The 20,610-nt window shown below is 41.7% G+C and overlaps 1 protein-coding gene across 1 annotated transcript; it reads left to right on the forward strand.

Annotated features, from left to right (window-relative positions):
- The first annotated feature begins 4,374 nt into the window (after positions 1-4,374).
- Positions 4,375-12,212, forward strand: LOC121622006 (prolyl endopeptidase). The gene is made up of 14 exons (XM_041958773.1): positions 4,375-4,553; positions 4,902-4,976; positions 5,465-5,598; positions 5,810-5,940; positions 6,139-6,348; positions 6,661-6,782; positions 6,869-6,974; positions 7,253-7,444; positions 7,539-7,736; positions 8,042-8,145; positions 9,397-9,628; positions 9,746-9,877; positions 9,989-10,145; positions 11,207-12,212. The coding sequence occupies exons 1-14, from the start codon at positions 4,416-4,418 to the stop codon at positions 11,499-11,501; spliced, it is 2,226 nt and encodes a 741-aa protein (XP_041814707.1). The 5' UTR covers positions 4,375-4,415; the 3' UTR covers positions 11,502-12,212.
- Positions 12,213-20,610: the final 8,398 nt, after the last annotated feature.

Here is a 20,610-nt window from a genome sequence, read left to right on the forward strand (position 1 = left end):
AGAGGAAAACACCGGAGATACAAATTGCTGTGACTGTAAGATTGAGATCTATTTTCAAGCAATGACATCACCTTTTCTTTTCACTGGAGCTACTTATGCCATTGGTTTACCGTTAGTATAAATATGCCACGGTGCACGCACAAGCAATCAAAGACACTCTACTCCTGAAAGTTGTGTTGTTGTAAAACTGTCCTTTTATCCTCGGCTCTTTCACCAAGCCGGCTTTGGGTAACCTGAGCGCTCTCTTTCCCTTTTCAACATGATCAGTACAAACAATGACAAACTTCCCCTCTGCCCAGGGTGACTGACTTGGTCTTATTGTTGCTCCTATCATATGTTTTTGCTGCTGAAAGAACTCATGACTGTACGTCTGAATAGATACTGACAGAACTTCATTAGATCCTGACACAGACAGAAATGAAGTCACCACTGGACAACACTGGACTTGTTTGCACAGTTCAAATAAAAATGAATGGTTGCTCTTTTGTTAGCGATCAACACAAGATATTAGTCACTGTATTTCGCTTTAACCTGGGCATTAACCAGACTGGCACAGCCTCAAACATGAACCGACATTACTTTAGTGAGCAAACACACTGTATATGCCTGATGACAAACGCATTAAGCATTTCCTATAATTTGTGCGCCAATCACATCCGTCTTCCGTGCGTGCTGTAATTTCCCTGACTGGATCCTCAATAACATCCTGTTGTCTGAGCACATCTGAGGGGCCAGGTTGGACTGACCCTCCACCACATCACACACAGGACAGAGCAGAGACTATTATCCAGGCCCTGGCTAATGACAGCCGAACGGGAGAAACAGGCAGGAAGCTGTGTCCTGTGATCTCTGTATTTAAAAGCGTCTTTATTATTGCTTGTGTATTGTTTTGTCGCGCAGGGATCCCTTTGGACTACTGTTATTAAGCTGAGGGACTGTGACTTGACTGTGGCAGGTTTTTGCTGAGGTTTGGTGAGAGATTGTTAAAGGAATATGGACATACCTCACTGCTGATGATAGCATTTGTGATTAAAAATAAAATTGCATATTATTGGAGGAAATTGCCACATTAACCACATTATGTGCAACCCAGGCTCCCTGTTGCTATGAACCAATGGCAGAAAAGGTGCAGCAAATTCTCTTTGCTAGTCTGCTAAAGAACATTAGAAGGAAGGATATTGTACTCAAAGTCAAGTTTATTTACAGTATATAGCCAAAATTACTTTTTTACCTTTACAGTTCCTCTACAACACATGACAGCATCTTTCCTTAGACCCTAGACTGATATACATGGTGGTGGTGGTGGTGGCGGTGGTGGTGGGGGTAGGGGCTCTATAACCATGCCAGCAGCTTTGTGAGGCTGTTTCAACATGCATCATTCACCACGTTTACCATCTTAGTTGCTAGCATGCTAACATGTGCTAATTAGCAGTGAAAAGAGAAGCTGAGGATGATGGGAATGTCAGTTATATATAGTATTTTAAAGCTCTGACCTGTTGATGGTGCTGGATGAAAACGGTCTACCCTCATGGTGGCGCTGCAGAAAACGTCAGTGGATCCCCATTAAGATTCATCCTCTGGAATGGTTATCCAATCGTCCATCATTCAGGCTGGGACAAAGTGGTGGACCCACATTTGCATCTGTATGTGAGGCTGAAAGTGTCGTATACACAGACTAAAAGTGGCAATAACATGCAATATGGAAACACAGAACGTCATTATTAAGATAATAACACATAAAATAAAGTGGATATTAAGTGTAATAAGTGAAGCGCATTCATTGGCTGCCTTTTACATTTGGAGTTGATTTTTGAAGATGTAATAAAGAAGAAAGAATCAAAAGTAAGTCAAGATGCTGCTTGCTGCTGCTTGTTGTTGAACTCAGAATGGATCCAGAATCCTGAACCAGTTAAGAAGCCTACGTGTTGCAAAACTTTGATTGATATCAGAGTGCTGGCAACTTATCAGCATTTCCCTCCAAATATGATCTCACAAGAAGAAGAAAGGATTCCTCTGATTGTAAAAGAGGCCATTGATTGGCAAACAGGGCATATTGCTTATTCTTGGTGTGCTAGACTGGTTTATTCAATCTCATGATGATAGAATTTAAAGTCATCTCCGTTGATTGGCATGATCAGCAGCTTCCTTCCTGCTTTATCGGTTCATCAGATGCAAAGCAGTCAAAGGAACGCTTCACAGGAGCAACTCAGAGATTTATGAATGAGTTAACCTTGTGGTAACCCCACGCAGTGAAACACAACAGGTGGTCACCCTCCTTTGTCCGCCGCAACAGAGACAGGTGCTTCCGACCATGGGGGACAGATCGCTGTTGACTCTGGACAATGGAGGAAAACAGGGGAACAAGCAGGTCTAATTCATGCGTGGCCACCTCCAACCCAGGCCAGCTCCATGTCAAACACACAAACGCATGAAGCCACTCTATGAGCATAAAAAGTCCATATTTCAATGCAAACACAAACACGCTCATTCAAACTGTCAGCGTTTTTCTCCCCCTGGTCGGTTAGGGAAACAGAGGCGTCAGGGGACAATAGTTCCATGACCCATATCTGAGCCTGACTTAGGCAAACAGGAAGAGATCCCCTTTGCAAAGAGGGGTATTCCTGACTCCAGCTTAAGGAAGGGAAGAAGAATGGAGGGCGGGGGAGGGGGAGCAGAGACCATCCTTTGACCCAGAACATCCACCTACAAACATTTCCGACACCAAAAGTCGGAAAAATCTCTCATTCCTGGGAGCAGAGGCAGAATAAAACGACCTGACATCAGCACCTGACGAACGGCTTCTCCTCTCGGAAAACCATTTTTGCCTCCACCTGCACTCAGTTCCCTCTATTACCTCCACTTTCACTGTGCGTTCAGGCATGGCAGGATGCCACCGGTTGGGAACGTTCTCGTTCTTCCTCCAAAAATCTGGCTGGGCGGCGCGGCAGCTCTGACACGCTTCAAGCTGAATCTGAAAGTGACAGCACTGTGGAATCCCCTGGAGGACATCTGACTGTATGATCGGCACTGGCATCCAGACAATGTGTTTCTGTCTGACTGAAACGCTGCCGTGTAATTAACCTGGTTTCAAGGCTCCTATCTGCATAGCTGTAGAGTGACTTACAGTCACAATGCGGCGTCATGGGGGAATCGTAACCATTCAGTAATAATATAGACTGCACCTTTAAACGTAGTTTCGCATTTGCTGCAGTGGATCCGCTCATTCCCTCAAGTTACCTGCCACCTCAGTGTGCCTTATCTCATGCTATCAGTCATTGTTTAAGAGGAGGAGACGGTGATAATGATGGTCAAATCAGGATTGATTGATTCAGAAAGAGGAAGGAAGGGAGGGGAGGATGATGAGCGGAGAGAAAGAAGAGAAAAGGGTTGACCTCTATTCCCTTCTGTCACATAGATAAGAGTGGTGATGGAGATTCCCAGTGGACTCAGATAACCTTTAGGTCCAGTGTCACTATTTACAACGTCACTGTTTTCTCTGCATGACTAGATTTTTGGTTCACATAGTTGTGCCATAAATACTTCAACTTTATTTCTAGATTTAAAAAAATGTATTTTTATTCTCATTTCAGGAAGTAAAACTACTGAGTGTCCACAGTTTGGTTTCACAGATTCGTCAGTGAGGTGGGATGCAACTTGAGTTTATTTTCTGACTTGAGAGCTGGATGAATTAAACTAAATTGTAAAGACAAAAGCAAAAGTGTCATTCTGAGCTTTAGCCACTTAAACCTTGTCAAAGAATCAATCATTAAATAGATATCATCCCCAAAATATTGGCAAATAATAAATTACTGAAATGTTTCAGGTTGATTTGGATCACGCATAAAATGCAAAAAGCAAAACTTCTGAACTTTTCTTTCAATTTCAAACACATAAATAAACTTTTGCATTGCTCTGTCTCCACTTTGGTTTGAATTAAGTGAAGCACCATGATGAATTTATGGTGGATTTCACAATCATGAATTCAATTTTTGGTGAAAACCAAACTATATATATATATATATATATATAAAGAAGAGAATCCTCAATGAGTTGTAATGCTACTGAAGTGCTCCACTTTTTGCTTCATTGCACATCAATTCAGATTATCCTCATTAAAAATTAAGTTCATTAAACGCATCATAACTCTGATACTGGTTAAATTAAATTAGTATTCTAGTTTTACCCCCCCCCCCCCCCCCAACCTTAACTTAATCTCCACTTGTAGTTTATAAATTTAGTCAGTGCACTTTTTGTGCAGCTGATCTTCTGTGAGTGCTATTCTTGGTTGTCGTCGATAGAGGGCGCAATAGAACTTGTGCTGGTCCCACATCAGCCAGCGGGGATCTCTTCAAAGTGCTTGTTGGCTGTGTGTAAGCAGGGATCTGTTCTGCCAAAAGCCTCAGCGCCTTAAGTTGATGTTTTGCAGGATCCAGAGAGTGATTTCAAAACCACTATTTCAGTCACTGAGGCAGCTTTTTTTGTTACGCAGTCCCCGAAAACTGACCTCCAAAATGGCTTTTCTGTACCCACAGGCGTACCGTGACGATGCAGTTGTAAGTAAATGTGGCTAGCTAACTAGCCTAGCGTGCTAACAAGCCGGGATGCTTAATCATCATGCTTTTTCATTCATTGAAATGGGCGTCTGCTTTGTTAGCATGCTAGTTAGCTTAGCCTGGTCAGCCCACCCAGGCTGACTTTGTTGACAAATGGAGGGGCAGACGTTGCCAGTCAGCCGTAACTTACTACAGTCCTTACATTAGGATGACATTTCCTTTGCTATTTGGCTAACGCTTCTAACCAACCTGGACGTGCCGGCTAGGGAGCACTAGTCTGATATGTGTTTGCCACACCTAGCTAGCTCACATTTTTAATAACTGTCATCAATGTTTCACCTGACTCAGGTGGATGACTATCATGGCTCCAAAGTGCCAGATCCATACAGCTGGCTGGAGGACCCGGACAGTGAAAAGACACAGGTAGATCTTAACCCTTCTTTCTTTTTATTGCCATTCAGCTAGAATACCAGTTAACACTGACACAGACCTAGGACAAACACGATTTATTGTGTAAATGTTTAAATTCGTGCACTGATGCTTATCAAATCTCTTGTTTCTTGATTGTTTAATTGTGCAAATCACTCTTGCCACACACAACGTATTGGTGTTAGTTGTGTTCATTCAAAGCATTAGGATGCGGATCTGTTAACCACCACCACCTTAAAGATTTGTTTAACACCAGGGGCCTGTTCCAAGAAGCTCGTTGACTGAGTGATCTGGATAACTTGCTGAGTAAAAGCTGGGACCCCATTTAATCTCGGGTGTGATGTGAAACCACCTGTTCTGGTTTTACTCAGCAACGCTATTCTGAGAAGTCAGTACAGCAGATTATTGGAATTGACCGCAGAAATGAGCATACATTGATGTGGAAAACCTCTGTGAGTTGGTGTTGTTTCTTCTTCCACCAGGCCTTTGTCAGCGCTCAAAACCAGCTGACGTTGCCATTTTTAGAGCGCTGCGAGGTGCGAGACCTGTTCAAGGAGCGTATGACTGAGCTGTATGACTACCCCAAGTATAGTTGTCCCTTCAAGAGGGGGAGCAGGTGAGGCGAGCCACGGCAGAGTCATGATTTAGCAATTCAATAACACATCTATGTCAGGTTTACTTACAAGTAAAAGGTACTAGAGTTGACATCAAAGCTATAACGGGAATCCTGGTTTGCTTTGACAGACCTTTTACATCCAACAAGTTTAGATTCAGGATTTACCTGTGAAGATCTGTTTGATCTTAACAGTGTCTACCCTCACTTTCAGGTACTTTCACTTCTACAACACCGGTCTCCAAAACCAGAGTGTGATGTATGTGCAGGAGAGCCTGGACGCCGAGCCCACCGTCTTCTTGGATCCAAACACATTCTCTGATGATGGGACTGTTGCCCTGCGAGGTATCAAAGAAGACTGTTGTGAAAAAAAGCTTTTCATTAGTTTCTTAATGTGATAATAATAACGACTGATTTTTGAATGTGACGTGTTCACGCCGGGAAATGACCTGCTATTTACAGCATCCATGCTGACAGCTAAATAATGAGTATAAACTTCCCCTGGTGCTTCTGTTAATTTCATGTTTCTGATCATCCTGCAAGGCTATGCTTTCTCCGAGGACGGCGAGTATCTGGCGTATGGCACCAGTGCCAGTGGTTCAGACTGGGTGGAGATCCACTTCCTGCGGGTTGAAGACGCCTTGCCTCTGGAGGACCGCCTGGAGCGAGTCAAGTTTAGCTGCATGTCCTGGACTCATGATGGGAAGGGACTTTTCTACAACTCTTACCCCGACCAGGAGGGCAAGAGTGACGGTGAGGCTAAGACAGCCTGCACTCAGACATTTTTAAATCCTAAACATTGTTTTAGCTGCTCCCACAGAAACAAATCTTCTGAAAAGAGTGATTTGTTTGCTTCTTTTTTCATGTGTCTTTTTGCTTTCTATTTTTTTAATCTGATGGATGTGCAACTCTGCCTTCCCCTGCTCCTACAACTTTGATGCATCAGTGTTGTTTCTGCAGTCCGCACCCACCCACTCAACATCTTCTTACCGCTCTCCGCAGACAAATTCTATTTTCTGTCACCACTCGGGGGCGATAATGACGGTAAAATGTTTTGTCTCTTAGGCACTGAGACCTCCACCAACCTGCACCAGAAGCTATATTTCCATGTCTTGGGGACTCCGCAGTCCGAGGACGTGCTGTGCGCCGAGTTCCCTGACCACCCCAAATGGATGAGTGGAGCTGAGGTATGCTGAACAGTTTTTAACTGACTGAAGAGTGCATGTTTTTACTGATAGTCAGACGGGGTTTAATGATTGAATCCATACTGCAGGTGTCAGATGATGGACGCTATGTGCTGCTGTCTATCAGGGAAGGTTGTGATCCGGTCAACAGACTGTGGTATTGTGACCTTCAGACCACACCTCAGGGTATTACAGGTGTGCTGCTCTTATTTATTTATGTTAATTTGTGGATCTGTGCTCCTACTCTTATTATTTACCATTACCTGGTAAATTATTTGTGACTTTGTTGAGGGAAAGCAGGGCTGTACTTGCAGTTGCATTTAACTTTTATCAGATAGCAACTGAGATGACCACAAAAAATGTATCATTTTGTGTCACATTGCTGTTAAATCCAAGACGCTTCCTCGTTTGTTTATCATATTCTCAGTTTGTCTGTCGCTGTTTAGCACTTTCACTCACTAAAATATGTTTAGGACTTTTGCCATGGGTGAAGCTTATCGACAACTTTGACGCCGAGTACGAGTACGTGACCAACGAGGGCACGCTGTTCACATTCAAGACCAACCTGGACGCCCCCCGTTACCGCCTCATCAACATCGACTTTGCCTCCCCAGCTCAAAACAATTGGAAAGAGCTCATCCCTCAACACGACAAGGATGTTATTGGTGAGCTGTGGCAACACTCATGTGACCTGTAGCACTGAAATTTTAGAGCGGGTGTTAAAATGTCTTTCCTCTGCCGTGTTCCTCCCCCCTGCAGTGTTCGCCACCTGTACATACTCTAGCTACCTGTTTGTGTGTTTCCTCCACGACGTGAAGAATGTGTTGAAAATGTACCGTCTGAGCTCGGGGGAGGAGCTGAGGACCTTCCCTCTTGACGTCGGCTCCGTGGTGGGTTTCACAGGACGGAAGAGGGACTCTGAGATCTTCTACTATTTCACGTCTTTCCTCTCCCCAGGTACGAGAATATAACTGCCAGCTAAAGCCATAGTTGTAGATGCTGTATGCTTTAGTTCTCAAGAGTTTAGTGCTGCAAAATGTCCAGAGATTTCAAGTGAGTGAGGAAACGGGCTGAAGAAAACACTGCTAACAATACTGAGTAACATGATTATATAATTAGTCACACAAGATTACATCTGCTTTGAGTGCCCAGTGCATTTGATTTAATTTCTACGACAGAAAAGTAATTCCCCCACATACTGTCAAAGTGATTTAAAGATCGTTGAACAAATGAGATGACAGTGTTTCTTCTCCTGCATCCAGCCATCATTTACCACTGTGACCTGACTAGGGAGCCGTTGCAGCCCCACATCTTCAGAGAGGTCACCGTCAAAGGCTTCAACCCCTCTGACTACCAGACCACCCAGGTAAATGTGGTCCAAGTGACTAATGGAGACAACAATGTTTTTTTCAGTGTTGACAGCAGCCACAAAATGGGCTGCAATGTAATCACTGTGGGTGTGTTTTTGCCACTGACAGGCTCAGATTTTTGTTTAAGAGTAAGATCAGTTTGGTTTCAGCAGAAAAGTCGTAATATCGCTCTCACCAAAGCCACCAGACTCCATTGACAAAAACAGTAATTATGTCATTGTCACTTCATTCAAATGCAACAAAAGCAAAATAAAACTCACTGAAACCTCTTCCCACTGTTGCAACAATCATCATCAACTCTTCCAACTCAGGAGTGGAGCGAGAGAGAGGGCTGACGTCAGAGAGGCAGAGAAATACTTTCACATCTAAATCAGGAATTATTTTCACCGGACATTATGACTGGAACGATTTAAGTTACTGGACAATAGAAACTCTGGTTTTGTGACTCATGTCCTTCGTTCACTGCATTCAGTGCAGCTTTTTCCACAATCAAGTATTAGTTTTCACAGTCAAACCAATGGATTTTTTGTACAATTCTGTTATAATTTGAATTAATATATTCGTTGACAGCCTTAGTGTGCACAGTTTCCATGATTTTTAGCAAGAACTTCTACTTCTGTTCTTCTTTCCATTTTCTTTTCACCTCTGTGTGCCTGACTGCCCAACCTTGACCCAGTTGTTAAAGTACTGAACCAATGTATAACAGGTATTAATCAAGTTGTCGAGAGAAAAATCAGCTGCGGTGTGTGCTGGACCAGAACAAATCCTTCTCAGTCTGCTGAGGTGTGAATGGAGGCGTTTTGAAAACTTACAGTTCTCAGACAGGTTTTCAATATGACATTTTTTTTTTTTTTTTCAAAGTAAAGGCAGTTGAGCTCCTGGAGGTACAGCGTCTCATAGACTTATTGTCCTCTTCCTGCTGACGACAGTGACCCCAGATGTAACACTGTTCACGTAAAAATAAGCAAGAATTTCATGTAAGAGTTCCTTTGTTGTCTGTCCCGACTGACTCAGACACAAGGACAGATGAGGATTCAGGCATAGCTTCATCGTCCTTCAGCAATAACAACACTCTAAACCCTCATCAGCACCAGGATGAACACCGATAAGCATCATTTGTGTGCTAATGCCATTGTCACTGCTCCCATCTGTGCCCAATATCTCCGCTCCCCGTCATTTCCTGGCTCTGTTTCCAGTCCTGTTTGTGTTCCTGAGGGGGTGTGTGTCTTTCGCCATGTTTTTGCCAGATCTTCTATCCCTCCAAGGATGGCACTCAGATCCCCATGTTTATCGTTCACAAGAAGGGCATCAAGCTGGACGGCTCCCATCCAGGTTTTCTGTACGGTTACGGTGGTTTTAACATCTCCATCACGCCGAGCTACAGCGTCTCCAGACTCATCTTTGTCAGACATCTGGGGGGCGTCCTGGCCGTTGCCAACATCCGAGGAGGAGGAGAGTACGGCGAGACCTGGCACAAAGGTGAACTGTATAAACAAAGAGGTTTTAACTGATGCTGATGCTGTAGCATTTAGCAGCTGGTGCGCAGTATCCTTTATCTTTACTAACATTTTTCACCCTTTGTGTTTGTCCCTTCAGCTGGCATGTTGGCCAACAAGCAGAACTGCTTCACAGACTTCCAGTGTGCAGCTGAGTATCTCATCAAGGAGGGCTACACTTCTCCTTCCAAGCTGACTATAAATGGAGGCTCCAACGGGGGCCTGCTTGTAGGTACGTGTGCGGCTGACTTAAGAACAGCAGGTAGAGGAAGGAATCATTTTCAGATGAAGCCTCGAACTTTTTTAGCTGCAGTTTTCAGCCCCTGTGTGTTGCCTCTCCCAGCGGCCTGCGTGAACCAGCGGCCGGAGCTGTTCGGCTGCGCCGTCGCCCAGGTGGGCGTCATGGACATGCTGAAGTTCCACAAGTTCACCATCGGCCACGCCTGGACCACAGACTTTGGCTGTTCTGAAGACAGAGAGCAGTTTGAGTGGCTCATCAAGTAAGTACATGATATGCAGCATGTTGAATTCATAGCAACTACCTCACGGAAGCAAGCAGTTACTGCTGAACTGTCTGTAACCGTGGTGATTGAGGATGCAGGGCCCAATGAAACCAGTTTATTTATTTATTTCATTATTTTTCTCCCCCGAATTATTTGTTTGCCGATTATTTTTTTCTGAATTCTTTGTTTTACAATATTTTGCTGCTGGAGTCAGCAGAGAGTAGTAGGTGGGGTCACGGCGGCCGCCACCTACTGTAGGTAAAACACAGATGCATAACACTTCAAAAACCCCGAGCTATCTCTAATGTTTTATTTCACATATGTTCACAGAGGTGGTGCAGTGCTCCACCTCTGCTATAAAACAGTGCAGGAGACGCTGTGTTTCATATCTAATTGCAGCAGTCTTTATGGCCAACAGCCTTCATTTAGTGCCTTGAATAAAAGCAATGACTAAGCTGTGTCACTGGAGCGGAGCCATGAAAAGGCTCAGGAAGAACCGCAGAACCAAAATTACCCCCACAGCCGCTAAAGCTTCTTCATTTCAACTACACTTCTTGGTTATACTGTATTGGTGAAATTAGCTGCTTGATTGGATTCATTCAGATTAAATACTGGGGTAAACAGGGGAAGCATAGCCATGGCAGAAATAAACTCACATAAGAAATGATTAATTGATTAGGAGATTAAGACAAAATGAATATGCAACTGTTTTGATAACTGATAAAGTTTTTGAAGCAAAAATATCACATTCTGTGGTTTCAAGGTCTCAAAAGTGAGACCCGGCTGGTTGTATTTGTCATATATGATAGTAAATTGAGTATTTGGGGGGTTTTGACAGATAAAACGAGTTTTATTGGAGACTCCAGCTTTGGCTCTTGGAAATAATTTTTTATCATTTTAGGACATTTCACAGACATAATCATGAATTGATTAATTTACAATATAATCTACTCACTAGTTAAAATGTTTGTACTTTGCAGCCCAAGCCAACATACAGGTTGATTATATTTCCCGACACTTGTCCTAACGTCTGACCTCTAACTGCTCCTCTTTGCCAGATACTCCCCGCTCCACAACATCCGCGTCCCAGAGGGCAACGGGGTCCAGTACCCTGCGGTGCTCCTGCTGACAGGGGACCACGATGACCGGGTGGTGCCTCTCCACTCCCTCAAGTACATCGCCACCCTGCAGTACATCGTCGGCCGCAGCCCCAAGCAGACGAACCCCCTGTTCATCCTCGTGGACACAAAGTCGGGCCACGGCGCCGGCAAGCCCACCAGCAAGGTCATCCAGGAGGTGGCTGACACCTACGCCTTTATCGCCCGCTGTCTCAACATCTCCTGGGTCAAATAACCTGCTCCTCCTGTTAAAGTGTGTGTGTGTTTGTTCTTTTTTTGTATTGTTTTCTTCCTTTATTCAAATTACCTTTTGAAAATGGTTCATAACAGGTGTTCACAGTCTTTATAACTTTACGCCAACGCTAGTACTGGATCTTTTTTCTCATATTTACCCAGCTACCATTGCAGTCATTTTTTGTTGTCTTTATCTGTTTTGCCCTCCTCCCATAGGTCATGTTTGTAGTCCTAATGAGATAAAAGTGACTACACTATCAGTAACGGGCGTTTAAAGGGAGGGGTTACCTTCACGGTCACTGTAATCAGCCAATCAGCAGTTAAAGTCATGAGGTCGAAGTGGCAAAAGTGTATTTGGAGATCATTTCTTGCCTCCTCTGGGTGCTTCAACGTGACGTGTTATTTATTTCTCCTCTGTGCTCAGAATGGAGGCTGTGGGACGTCGTGCGATTTCAGCCAGTGTAAATGTGGAGACAGTACAGTGCAAATGATACTGCAAGTCGACAGCATTGTTGTGGGTGTGTGTGCGGAAACTTGCAACTTTGTGTGTGTGTGTGTGTGTGTGTGAGAGAGAGAAAGAGAGTGTGTTTAAGTGTCAGTCCCCAAATCTGTCAGACTGATGATGATTTCTACCTCTTGACATGTGCTGATTGTTTACCTTTTAAAGGGAACAAAACACAATGCCACAACGACAATAAAACAACTTTTTAAACAGCGATTCATCATGTGAGTTTCTGTTGCATTTAAAGAGCTTCATTAAACAACTGATGTTGCTGAAAATACACATTTTTCTGCTAAATTGGTAACATAGACAATCATTCAAAAACTGGATATTTATTTATTTATTTATTCATTCATTCATTCATTTTCTTGGATTTACCCAAAGCATTTGAACCTGTGACAAACCTAGTTACAGACAAGAATAGTGAAGTGCCTGAAGCTTGTTGCTGTGCTTCTTTAAGTGTCCACCAGGGGGCAGAAAGTCTGAAAATGACCAACACGTGCAGCAGGAGCAGAAAATGAGGGTGGTCTGACAGTGGGCCCCATGTGGATTACTCAACATACATGTTCCGTGTTCAAGAACTTCTCTGATGTCCCACTTTCATGTTCATGGAGGAAATTTTAAAGTACAACTACTTTTGAAGGACTCCACAAATTACATGTTAGTATGAGTTCTTTTTTCTTACAAGCTCATTTCAGCATGGAAATTAAATTTACAAAAAAATATTATAATAAGTAATAGAAGCAAAAGAACTGTTTTCACAAATGTTCTATCTATCTATTTTTCATCTTAAAAAGCAGATCTTCCTCTTTGTTTTTATGGCATAAATTGAACATTACAATGTGAAAAAGGCTGTAACTGCATAATTTACACATGTTCAAAACAAAAAAGTAATTAGACTAACTTATCATTTTAATGTATTCAATGGCAAAAATGCCCCTCCCATTTCTTTCCCTTAATTGAGACATTAATTTTCTCACATGACAACATTTCAGTCACTTAAGGCCAAGGAGAAAAGGCTGTTAGGCCTCGACAGCTGTGGACAAACCACAACATAAACCTCGAGAAGAGAATCTGGCAGGAGAAAACTCTGTGTCCTGGCTTCATAATATGATTTCTTTGTATTTGTGGGATTGTTCTGTGTCAAGGCATTAAAACTCTGAGCAAAAGAGCTTTAGATCCTTACAATACACAAATACTTCTCTCATTTCAGTCTAAACTCTCATAACATGACACAACATCCATTTTTCACACAAGCTCTCCAGTAAAGTTTTATAAAAAATAAATTGATAACTCACTTAAAACTTCTATTTGTTTAGAAATGCAAGAAACAGATTCAAATCATGACAATATGATAACTTTTACAACTGCATGAGGAAATAAAGTAATTCTCGATTCAGTCTATGAACAGTTAAATGTGTGTGAATTGTTTTTGCATTTTTAAGGAAATGTAAATCAGGGCAGTGAAAATTAGGACGATTTAAATGGTTATAACATTTAATTCCATTTGAACCTAAAAGATGAAAGTGAAAAAAAGTTGAGGGGTTGAGATTTTAATATTAAGATGAAAGTATTCAGACTGTTAAGAACCTCAGAATTAAATTCAATCTATTTGTAAGATTTTCTGGTGAAACAAATAAATACAAAGCAAGAGATGCATCTGTTTCATGCACATGTAAATTGAAAAAGTACCTATTATGTTTTCTCAGCTTCTGTATCAGAAACTGAAAGTAAAAAAAAAAATAATACAATTCTGAAAAAAGAAGCCAGAAAACAAACTGACTTCTGAATCATGCAAATTACATCACTTGCAATTCTTTTAACAATTTTATTAAATGTTTTGCAAAGCAAAAGTTTCCTTACACACTTTAAAACTAAATTATTCTTGAACTTTTCAGCTGCATGGATATTAATCCACCACTCATTCCCCAGCCTCAGTCTCTGGGGCTCACTGTACAACTCTCACAGTAAATGAATAGAATAATAAGTGGACTAATTAACATGTACAGTCAAAAATGTAATAAAAAAAAAGTTTTAAAAATAGACAAACTATATTTTCAGCTTCTCACATCATAGCCCATCAGTGAGTAATTCAAAGTGCAAACATAGTACGCAAATGGCTTAGATTTATTAAAAAAAAAATAATTATCCAGCCAATAAGCACCATAAAGACCGGAAATGCAAAATTGAACAGACTTGACATGGTTTGACCGCAAAATGTGACATATATATCACACATCACGAGCACAGAGGAGGGTGATCACTTTCTGAGTGAGTGAGAAGAAAAAGGAGCGCCAGAGAGAGCTCAGTCTACCTTTAATCACCTCGCCACCAAACATCAGCTACTTCTGTATGCAATGTATGAATGAGCGCGCGTGCGCGCGTGCGCGAGAGCGTGACGAACCAGCAGAGGGCGCGCGACAGTACTGTGAAACCCTGCTGCAGGCCTCCAGAGAGACTTGACTCACGTTCTGTGTGCATAAGGAGACAGAGCACTTGTCAAACGCTGCACATTATACAACGTTATCGACGCTAAAGTAGGAAAATAACCGTCACGCCTGATAAAACCGGAACGTTTCATCCACTTATGTCCAACACTGTCTCGTGAAACTGGTGGAACGGGTCCTAATTTCTGATTGGCTGACACATTTGAAGACGTTCTAAAGCACCCAATGAGCACACATCTGTGACCATACTGAAATATTAATGCGCCAACCGGAAATCGCCGCTCAGCCACCGCTGAGGGACTATATTACTCGGCGGAAGAGAGAGTACATGATCTTTTATACCTATAAAAGCTACATTTTAAAAAAACTTTTTCTGTGTTGTTGAATCTGATTTCTGGGGCAAACAGTCAACAGATTCAAACTTTTTTGTGTGTGTGTGTGTGTGTGTGTGTGTGTGTGTGTGTGTTTCTTTCTCTCAAACAAGCAGCATAGAAAATCCCCCACAAGGTAGCCAGCCGGATCTTGACTCCTGCATATTGAATGATTCAGAAATATTTCATCTTTGTAGTACAATTGATAAGAAAAATTTAGGGCGGGTTGGGCAGCAGGTTTGGTTGAGTTGAGCCCTCTGATCTTTTCACAGTTGCTTCATTTCTTGGTGCACTTTTTCTTGCTGAAATGAAAAGTGAAAGTGATGTATTCTGAGGGTTGAATTGTGTTTAAATGTAAAAAAGCCTCAAGCCTCAAGACAAACAGCAAAATCTTTTATTTTTCTCCATTCATTCTCAACATTTCAATCAATGATTTGAACTTGTTGAATGAAACCACTGTATCTATAACATGTATATGTAATGGCCTTATTACTCATTCATATAATAAAAAGGGTAATTTACTTTCAAAGTATCTATCTATCTATCTATCTATCTATCTATCTATCTATCTATCTATCTATCTATCTATCTATCTATCTATCTATCTATCTATCTATCTATCTATCCATGGTGTAGATACCACAGAGGTCTCATGGGAACCTTGTCCTTTGAACCGATGGATGGCGCTATCCACAGTTCTTTTGGGCTTATCAGCTGCCAATCACTGTTCTGGGAACAGTTTGCTTGCACTGCTGGGAGAGGACAGGAGGCTGAGTGAGTGAAGAGCAGATGTCAGATCAGTGGGGAAGGTTTGGGGCTGCTCGCGGAGAAAACACTTCATATGGTCACATTAAGGTAGAGGACGAGACCTCCTGTGTGACTGTCTTCTCGGTGAAATCATACTTTCAGGGGAATTGTGTAATTTTGTCAGAGTTTGGGAGAACTGAGTGCTGCTTGTAAACAAGCTGGGTGGGGGATGTGAGGTATGGATCCTTTATCAACAGGAGAGAAAAGAGGTGGGGGAAGGCTGGGAGCATGATGGGGGAGGTCGTGGGTGCCACATGGTTTGAAGAGTCGTGATAAAGCTCTAAGACAGGCAGAAGATTGGCTTTAAATTGTAACATCATCATCTTGGCTATTGGGAAACCTCTTCTGCTGCAAAAAAATCCTCTAATTCAGCTTCAAGAGGCCTTTCTGGTCTGTGCGTAATGCTGAGGACCAGCAGACTGACCTCCTGAGCTCAGGCCCTTTGTGCCCCTCATCTACGGATCGTTTTGGAGATGAGCGTCCAGATGTGTGCCACGGGCTCCCAGCAATCTGTCTGCTCAGTGGGACACATTTAAAGACAAATCTGCCCTGGCCCTCACTCACGCCGCCGCGGCTTATGTTACTGTGTGACTATAAAATATTCATCCATGGAAAATCTCTTTGATTCCAGCCGGTCTCTCGGCTTCATGCAGCAGGTTAAAGTCAGCATGTAATTCAGACTAGAGCGGTCCAGCAGGCTCAACTCTGCTTTGCTCCACATTTGCTCCATCAGAGGAACACCGGGGGGAAACGCTTCATCCGCCTGTGCCATCTCATTCGCTCTCGGAGGGGGGAAAAACAGGAGGATGTCCGCTCCCTCTCCTACAGGTGAGTCGCATTTTGGACTCTCAATAGAAAAGGCACTCGTTGTGTAGCCCTTTTTCTTAAATGCGCTCCAAAACGCAGCGAATGGGGCATTTGGTTGCAGCTGAGCTCGCCTATGTGGAGCTGCAGGAGCTGCCTTTCATTGACCTGAAATGACCGGCTTTTAGCAACATGCCAAAGTGATGGATCGGCTCTTTTATCAAGCCCTTTCAATAAACTTATGGAGTTAAAGATGCGCGCACATGCCCAAAGTTGAAGCCCGTGATTTAGGGGGAAAAAAACGGCACATTGAAATCAAGAGTATACCACAAGTCTATATGAGGAAATAATTAATGGAAGCGACCGAAATATCGCCGCAGGTACGCTGTTGGAAACCTTAAACATCATTTTAAGAATATTCCAGAAGAATTAGCAAATTCAGGAAATCCATCGATCAAGTCAGAAGCCTGTTCACATGATGCGTTTAACAAATGGTGAAAAACTTCATGAAGGTTAAATGCACTTGAGGAGAAGCAAATAAAGGCATACTGACCCGCAACGTCCCCGCAGAAAAATACAAGGAATAAAGACAAGTGTGAATGTGAGACGCGTAGGTGGATATTTTGTCCCATTGTGCGCAGTTTTTGGCGCACCGGCTGCAGAGGCGCTTCTTCTCCAAACCTCCCCCCTCTCTGACGTCACCCATATTTCATTCAGATATTTTCTCCCTGTTTACTTCTGCTGGGGGAGACTGATTCAGATCGAGAGAAATGGTTAAGACCGCATGATTTACATGGAAAAGTTGATTTTCGGATTCGTTTTCTCGCAGCTCACCTCTGAAACCAGTGGAAAATGATCCTGCTGGGGTCGAGAAGTGGTACAAAAAAAACAAAAACAAAGAGTCCACAGGCTCTTGAATATGTGTCGGATTGAATGCAAACACATTTATTACGCGTGCGCAGGCATCAAATGTGATTTTAAATGAACGATTTATTGCTTTTTTCCTCAAATGAAGCGAGAACATGCAGAAAATGCCCCACAAGTTTTGGGTTTCCCTTTGTGGTCAAGTATGGAGCACATGGCCCACGTGTGCTTTGGTGAGACTTGTGTAATTTTTTTCGTTGATTCAAAATATCCCTTAACGAAATCTGTGCACATGTCGAAGGAAGCACTTGGATAAAACGCAAAATCCACCGCTTGTTTCTTCTTTTCCAAACACAGAGGCAGAAATCTACAAGAATGTGGATTAAAACTAAGTGCAGTCAAACTGGCCTGCGTTTACTCTTCCAGATGAATCAAATAATTTACGTAATTGCGTGTAAAACCCTTCAAATGTGCTTTACCTCCAGTTCTACAAAAAAAAAAAAAAAAAAATGAGAGTGGATGACCTGCTGCTGTGCCCACACTGTTTACACTTCTCTGCAAAGGACATAAAAAAAGTGAAGGATTTGGTGGCTGGAATGCATGAAGTAAACGACAAAAAAAATATCCCCTTCACTTAAAAAGAAAGGAGGAAAGGGAGAGACGAACTCAGTGAACCCTTTGAACTACACTGACAGCAACAGGGTAAAGGCAAATTTCCTCTGGGAGCCTACATGGTGATGGGTGGGGGTTGGGTGGGGTTAGCTGGGGTGAGGGAGTCCAAAGTCTGCTCAGAGAGTTGGTATTCAAACAGCTCAGGAATCTGCTTCTGCACACGAGGTTAAACGCTCATAATTATCTATTTTAGTCACAGACAAATAACGGCTAAAAAAAAAAAAAAAAAAATCTGATTTCAGTTTGCACCTCTGCAGTGGACTTTCTAAAGAAGCAATAGTGGCTGGGTTGAATAGTCGGTTTAAAAAGCAAGAATATGATGTAGAGATAAAACATTTATAAGACTTGAATAGAAATTATGACCTCCAGTTGGTTCTCACTGCAGCAAACCATTACCTACATTATTAAAAAGGAGAAACATGATATTTTTCCTTTCTCTATACCTTTTTTTTTTTAAAGGTTTTTCAGTGAAAAGACCCAATATCTTCATCTGGTATACACAGGCTGTGAAAATAAGTCCAGGATTTCAGCATTATATACATGCCTGAAAAGCCTGGTATGTTGTATTTTCATAAGAGATTCGTATTACCTTGAACGGGTTTGCACAAGTCTGTCCTCATGGCAAATTAGTATAGTTACAAAGAGCAATTTCCTGGCATGCGTATGATGTTGTATAAATGTAATAATAAATGGATGATAATCGCTCACACAGGCAGTTTTTTTGACACCAAACTTAACATGACAGCAAAATCTTATTGCAAACTTGGCCAAACCAGCTTACCTAATTCATAGAAGATTAACTTTATGCAGAACTTCGTAAGAAAAGTTGCCCGTTTTGTTCATATACTACGAACTGTAAGAGTGGAAAAAAAAAAAGACTGAAGTTCAAACAAGTTTAAAAACAATCTTATCCTGCAGCATGAAGGTAAATTAAAAGGTAGATGAAGTATGACTGATAGTTGTTGGTGGTTATAAGATGAAACAACTAACGTAACCCAAAGAAGTCGCTTTTTCATCTTAATCTTAAAAATAGGCCCAATTTATAGTTATGTTACAAATATGAATTCTTTACTTCTTGCATATGAAAATTACCCTTTTGAAATGTAGTTCTTCACAGATAAAAAAGTGGAAAAAAGACTGATGAAAAGTTAAAACAAGTCTGAAAACAATCTCATTCTGCAGCATAGAGGCAATAAAAAAGTCGGTCAATGTTTGACTTCTTGTTGCTGTTGATTAGACGACAAAAGACTGATGTAAAGGAACTGAAAACATGGCTAACGTTTGACTTCTAGTTGGTGGTAATTTTAAAAAGAACAGCTAATGTTAAGAATATAAGGTGTGTTTGCATTTGATCTGAAAATAGGCCAAGTGATGTTCATGTTAGGCCTACACATGAGTCCACTACTGTTGCAAAACTCCATATGAAAAGCTGTGCTATTTGTTCATGTACTCTTCTACAGACACAGACACAGACACACACACACACACACACAAAACAGGAGGAAAAAAAGTGGACTGATGTGAAGTTAAAACAAGTTTGAAAACATTCAAAGGGCATCTTTAAAGTTTGATAAAGTAATATACACATATCTATTTACAATAATACATATGATACCATTCAAAGGGAGAGTTGCTCTTTTTATTCTATATGCTGTCCTGCACAAAAAAACAGTGAAAAAAGATTAAAAGAAGTTAAAACAAGTTTAAAACAATCAAAGGGCAAATAGAACGGTGGCTAAAGTTAGACTTGATAATAAAAAAAAACAACAATGTACACTGAAGAACTTGATCTGCAACTTTTCATGCAAAACTTCATGAGGAAAGTTGCTCTTTTTAGCCTATATGCTCTTCTGCACAAATAAAACAGTGAAAAAAAGATTGATCTGGAGTTAAAACAAGTGTGAAAACGATTAAAGGAAAATTAGAGGGTGGCTAAAGTAAGACCTGATTCTAAAAAAACCAACAACAATATAAACTAAAGAACTTGAACATAGGGAAAAAAACTTCCTACATCAGATACAGAGTAAACCTGTAATAGCGATAAAACATAGAGATGCAGAGCACATTTGTCTACATCCTTGTCTTATTTCTCCCCAGACTTGTAACTTTTCTTTTTGCAAAACCTCATAAGGAAAGTTGCTCTTTTTAGCCTACATGCACTTCTGCACAAATAAAACAAACAAACAAAAAAAAGAGACCGATCTGAGGGCAAAACAAGCTTGAAAACAATCTCATCCTGTAGCATGAAGATGAATAAAAAGGTGGCCAGTGTGTATGTATGACTTCCAGCTGGTGCTGAACATGAAACAACTAATGTAAAGAAGGATGTTCTACTTTCAGTAAAGCTTGACTCAAGGACGTCTTCTCCCCGTCCTCATACATCTAACATCAGTTTCCCCTTCATTTCACACTAAAAATATTTTTCTCATTCATATTAAGGTGTTCACGTTGAGTTCAGCTGTCTTTAAATCTTCGCTTATCTCCGTTTTTCCATTTCAGTCACCTCCTTTGACCAACAGGCACACCCATAATCTAAATAATTGTCATTAGCGTGCACACATGTCAGTGAGCTGCACTGCGGTGATTTCCACCGACGTGTCCTCATCAGAAAGGTCCTGTCAGGATATGAGTGAGTGGATAACA

Source organism: Chelmon rostratus, chromosome 18 (genome assembly GCF_017976325.1).
Source record: "Chelmon rostratus isolate fCheRos1 chromosome 18, fCheRos1.pri, whole genome shotgun sequence".
In the NCBI taxonomy this organism is placed as follows: Eukaryota; Metazoa; Chordata; class Actinopteri; order Chaetodontiformes; family Chaetodontidae; genus Chelmon; species Chelmon rostratus.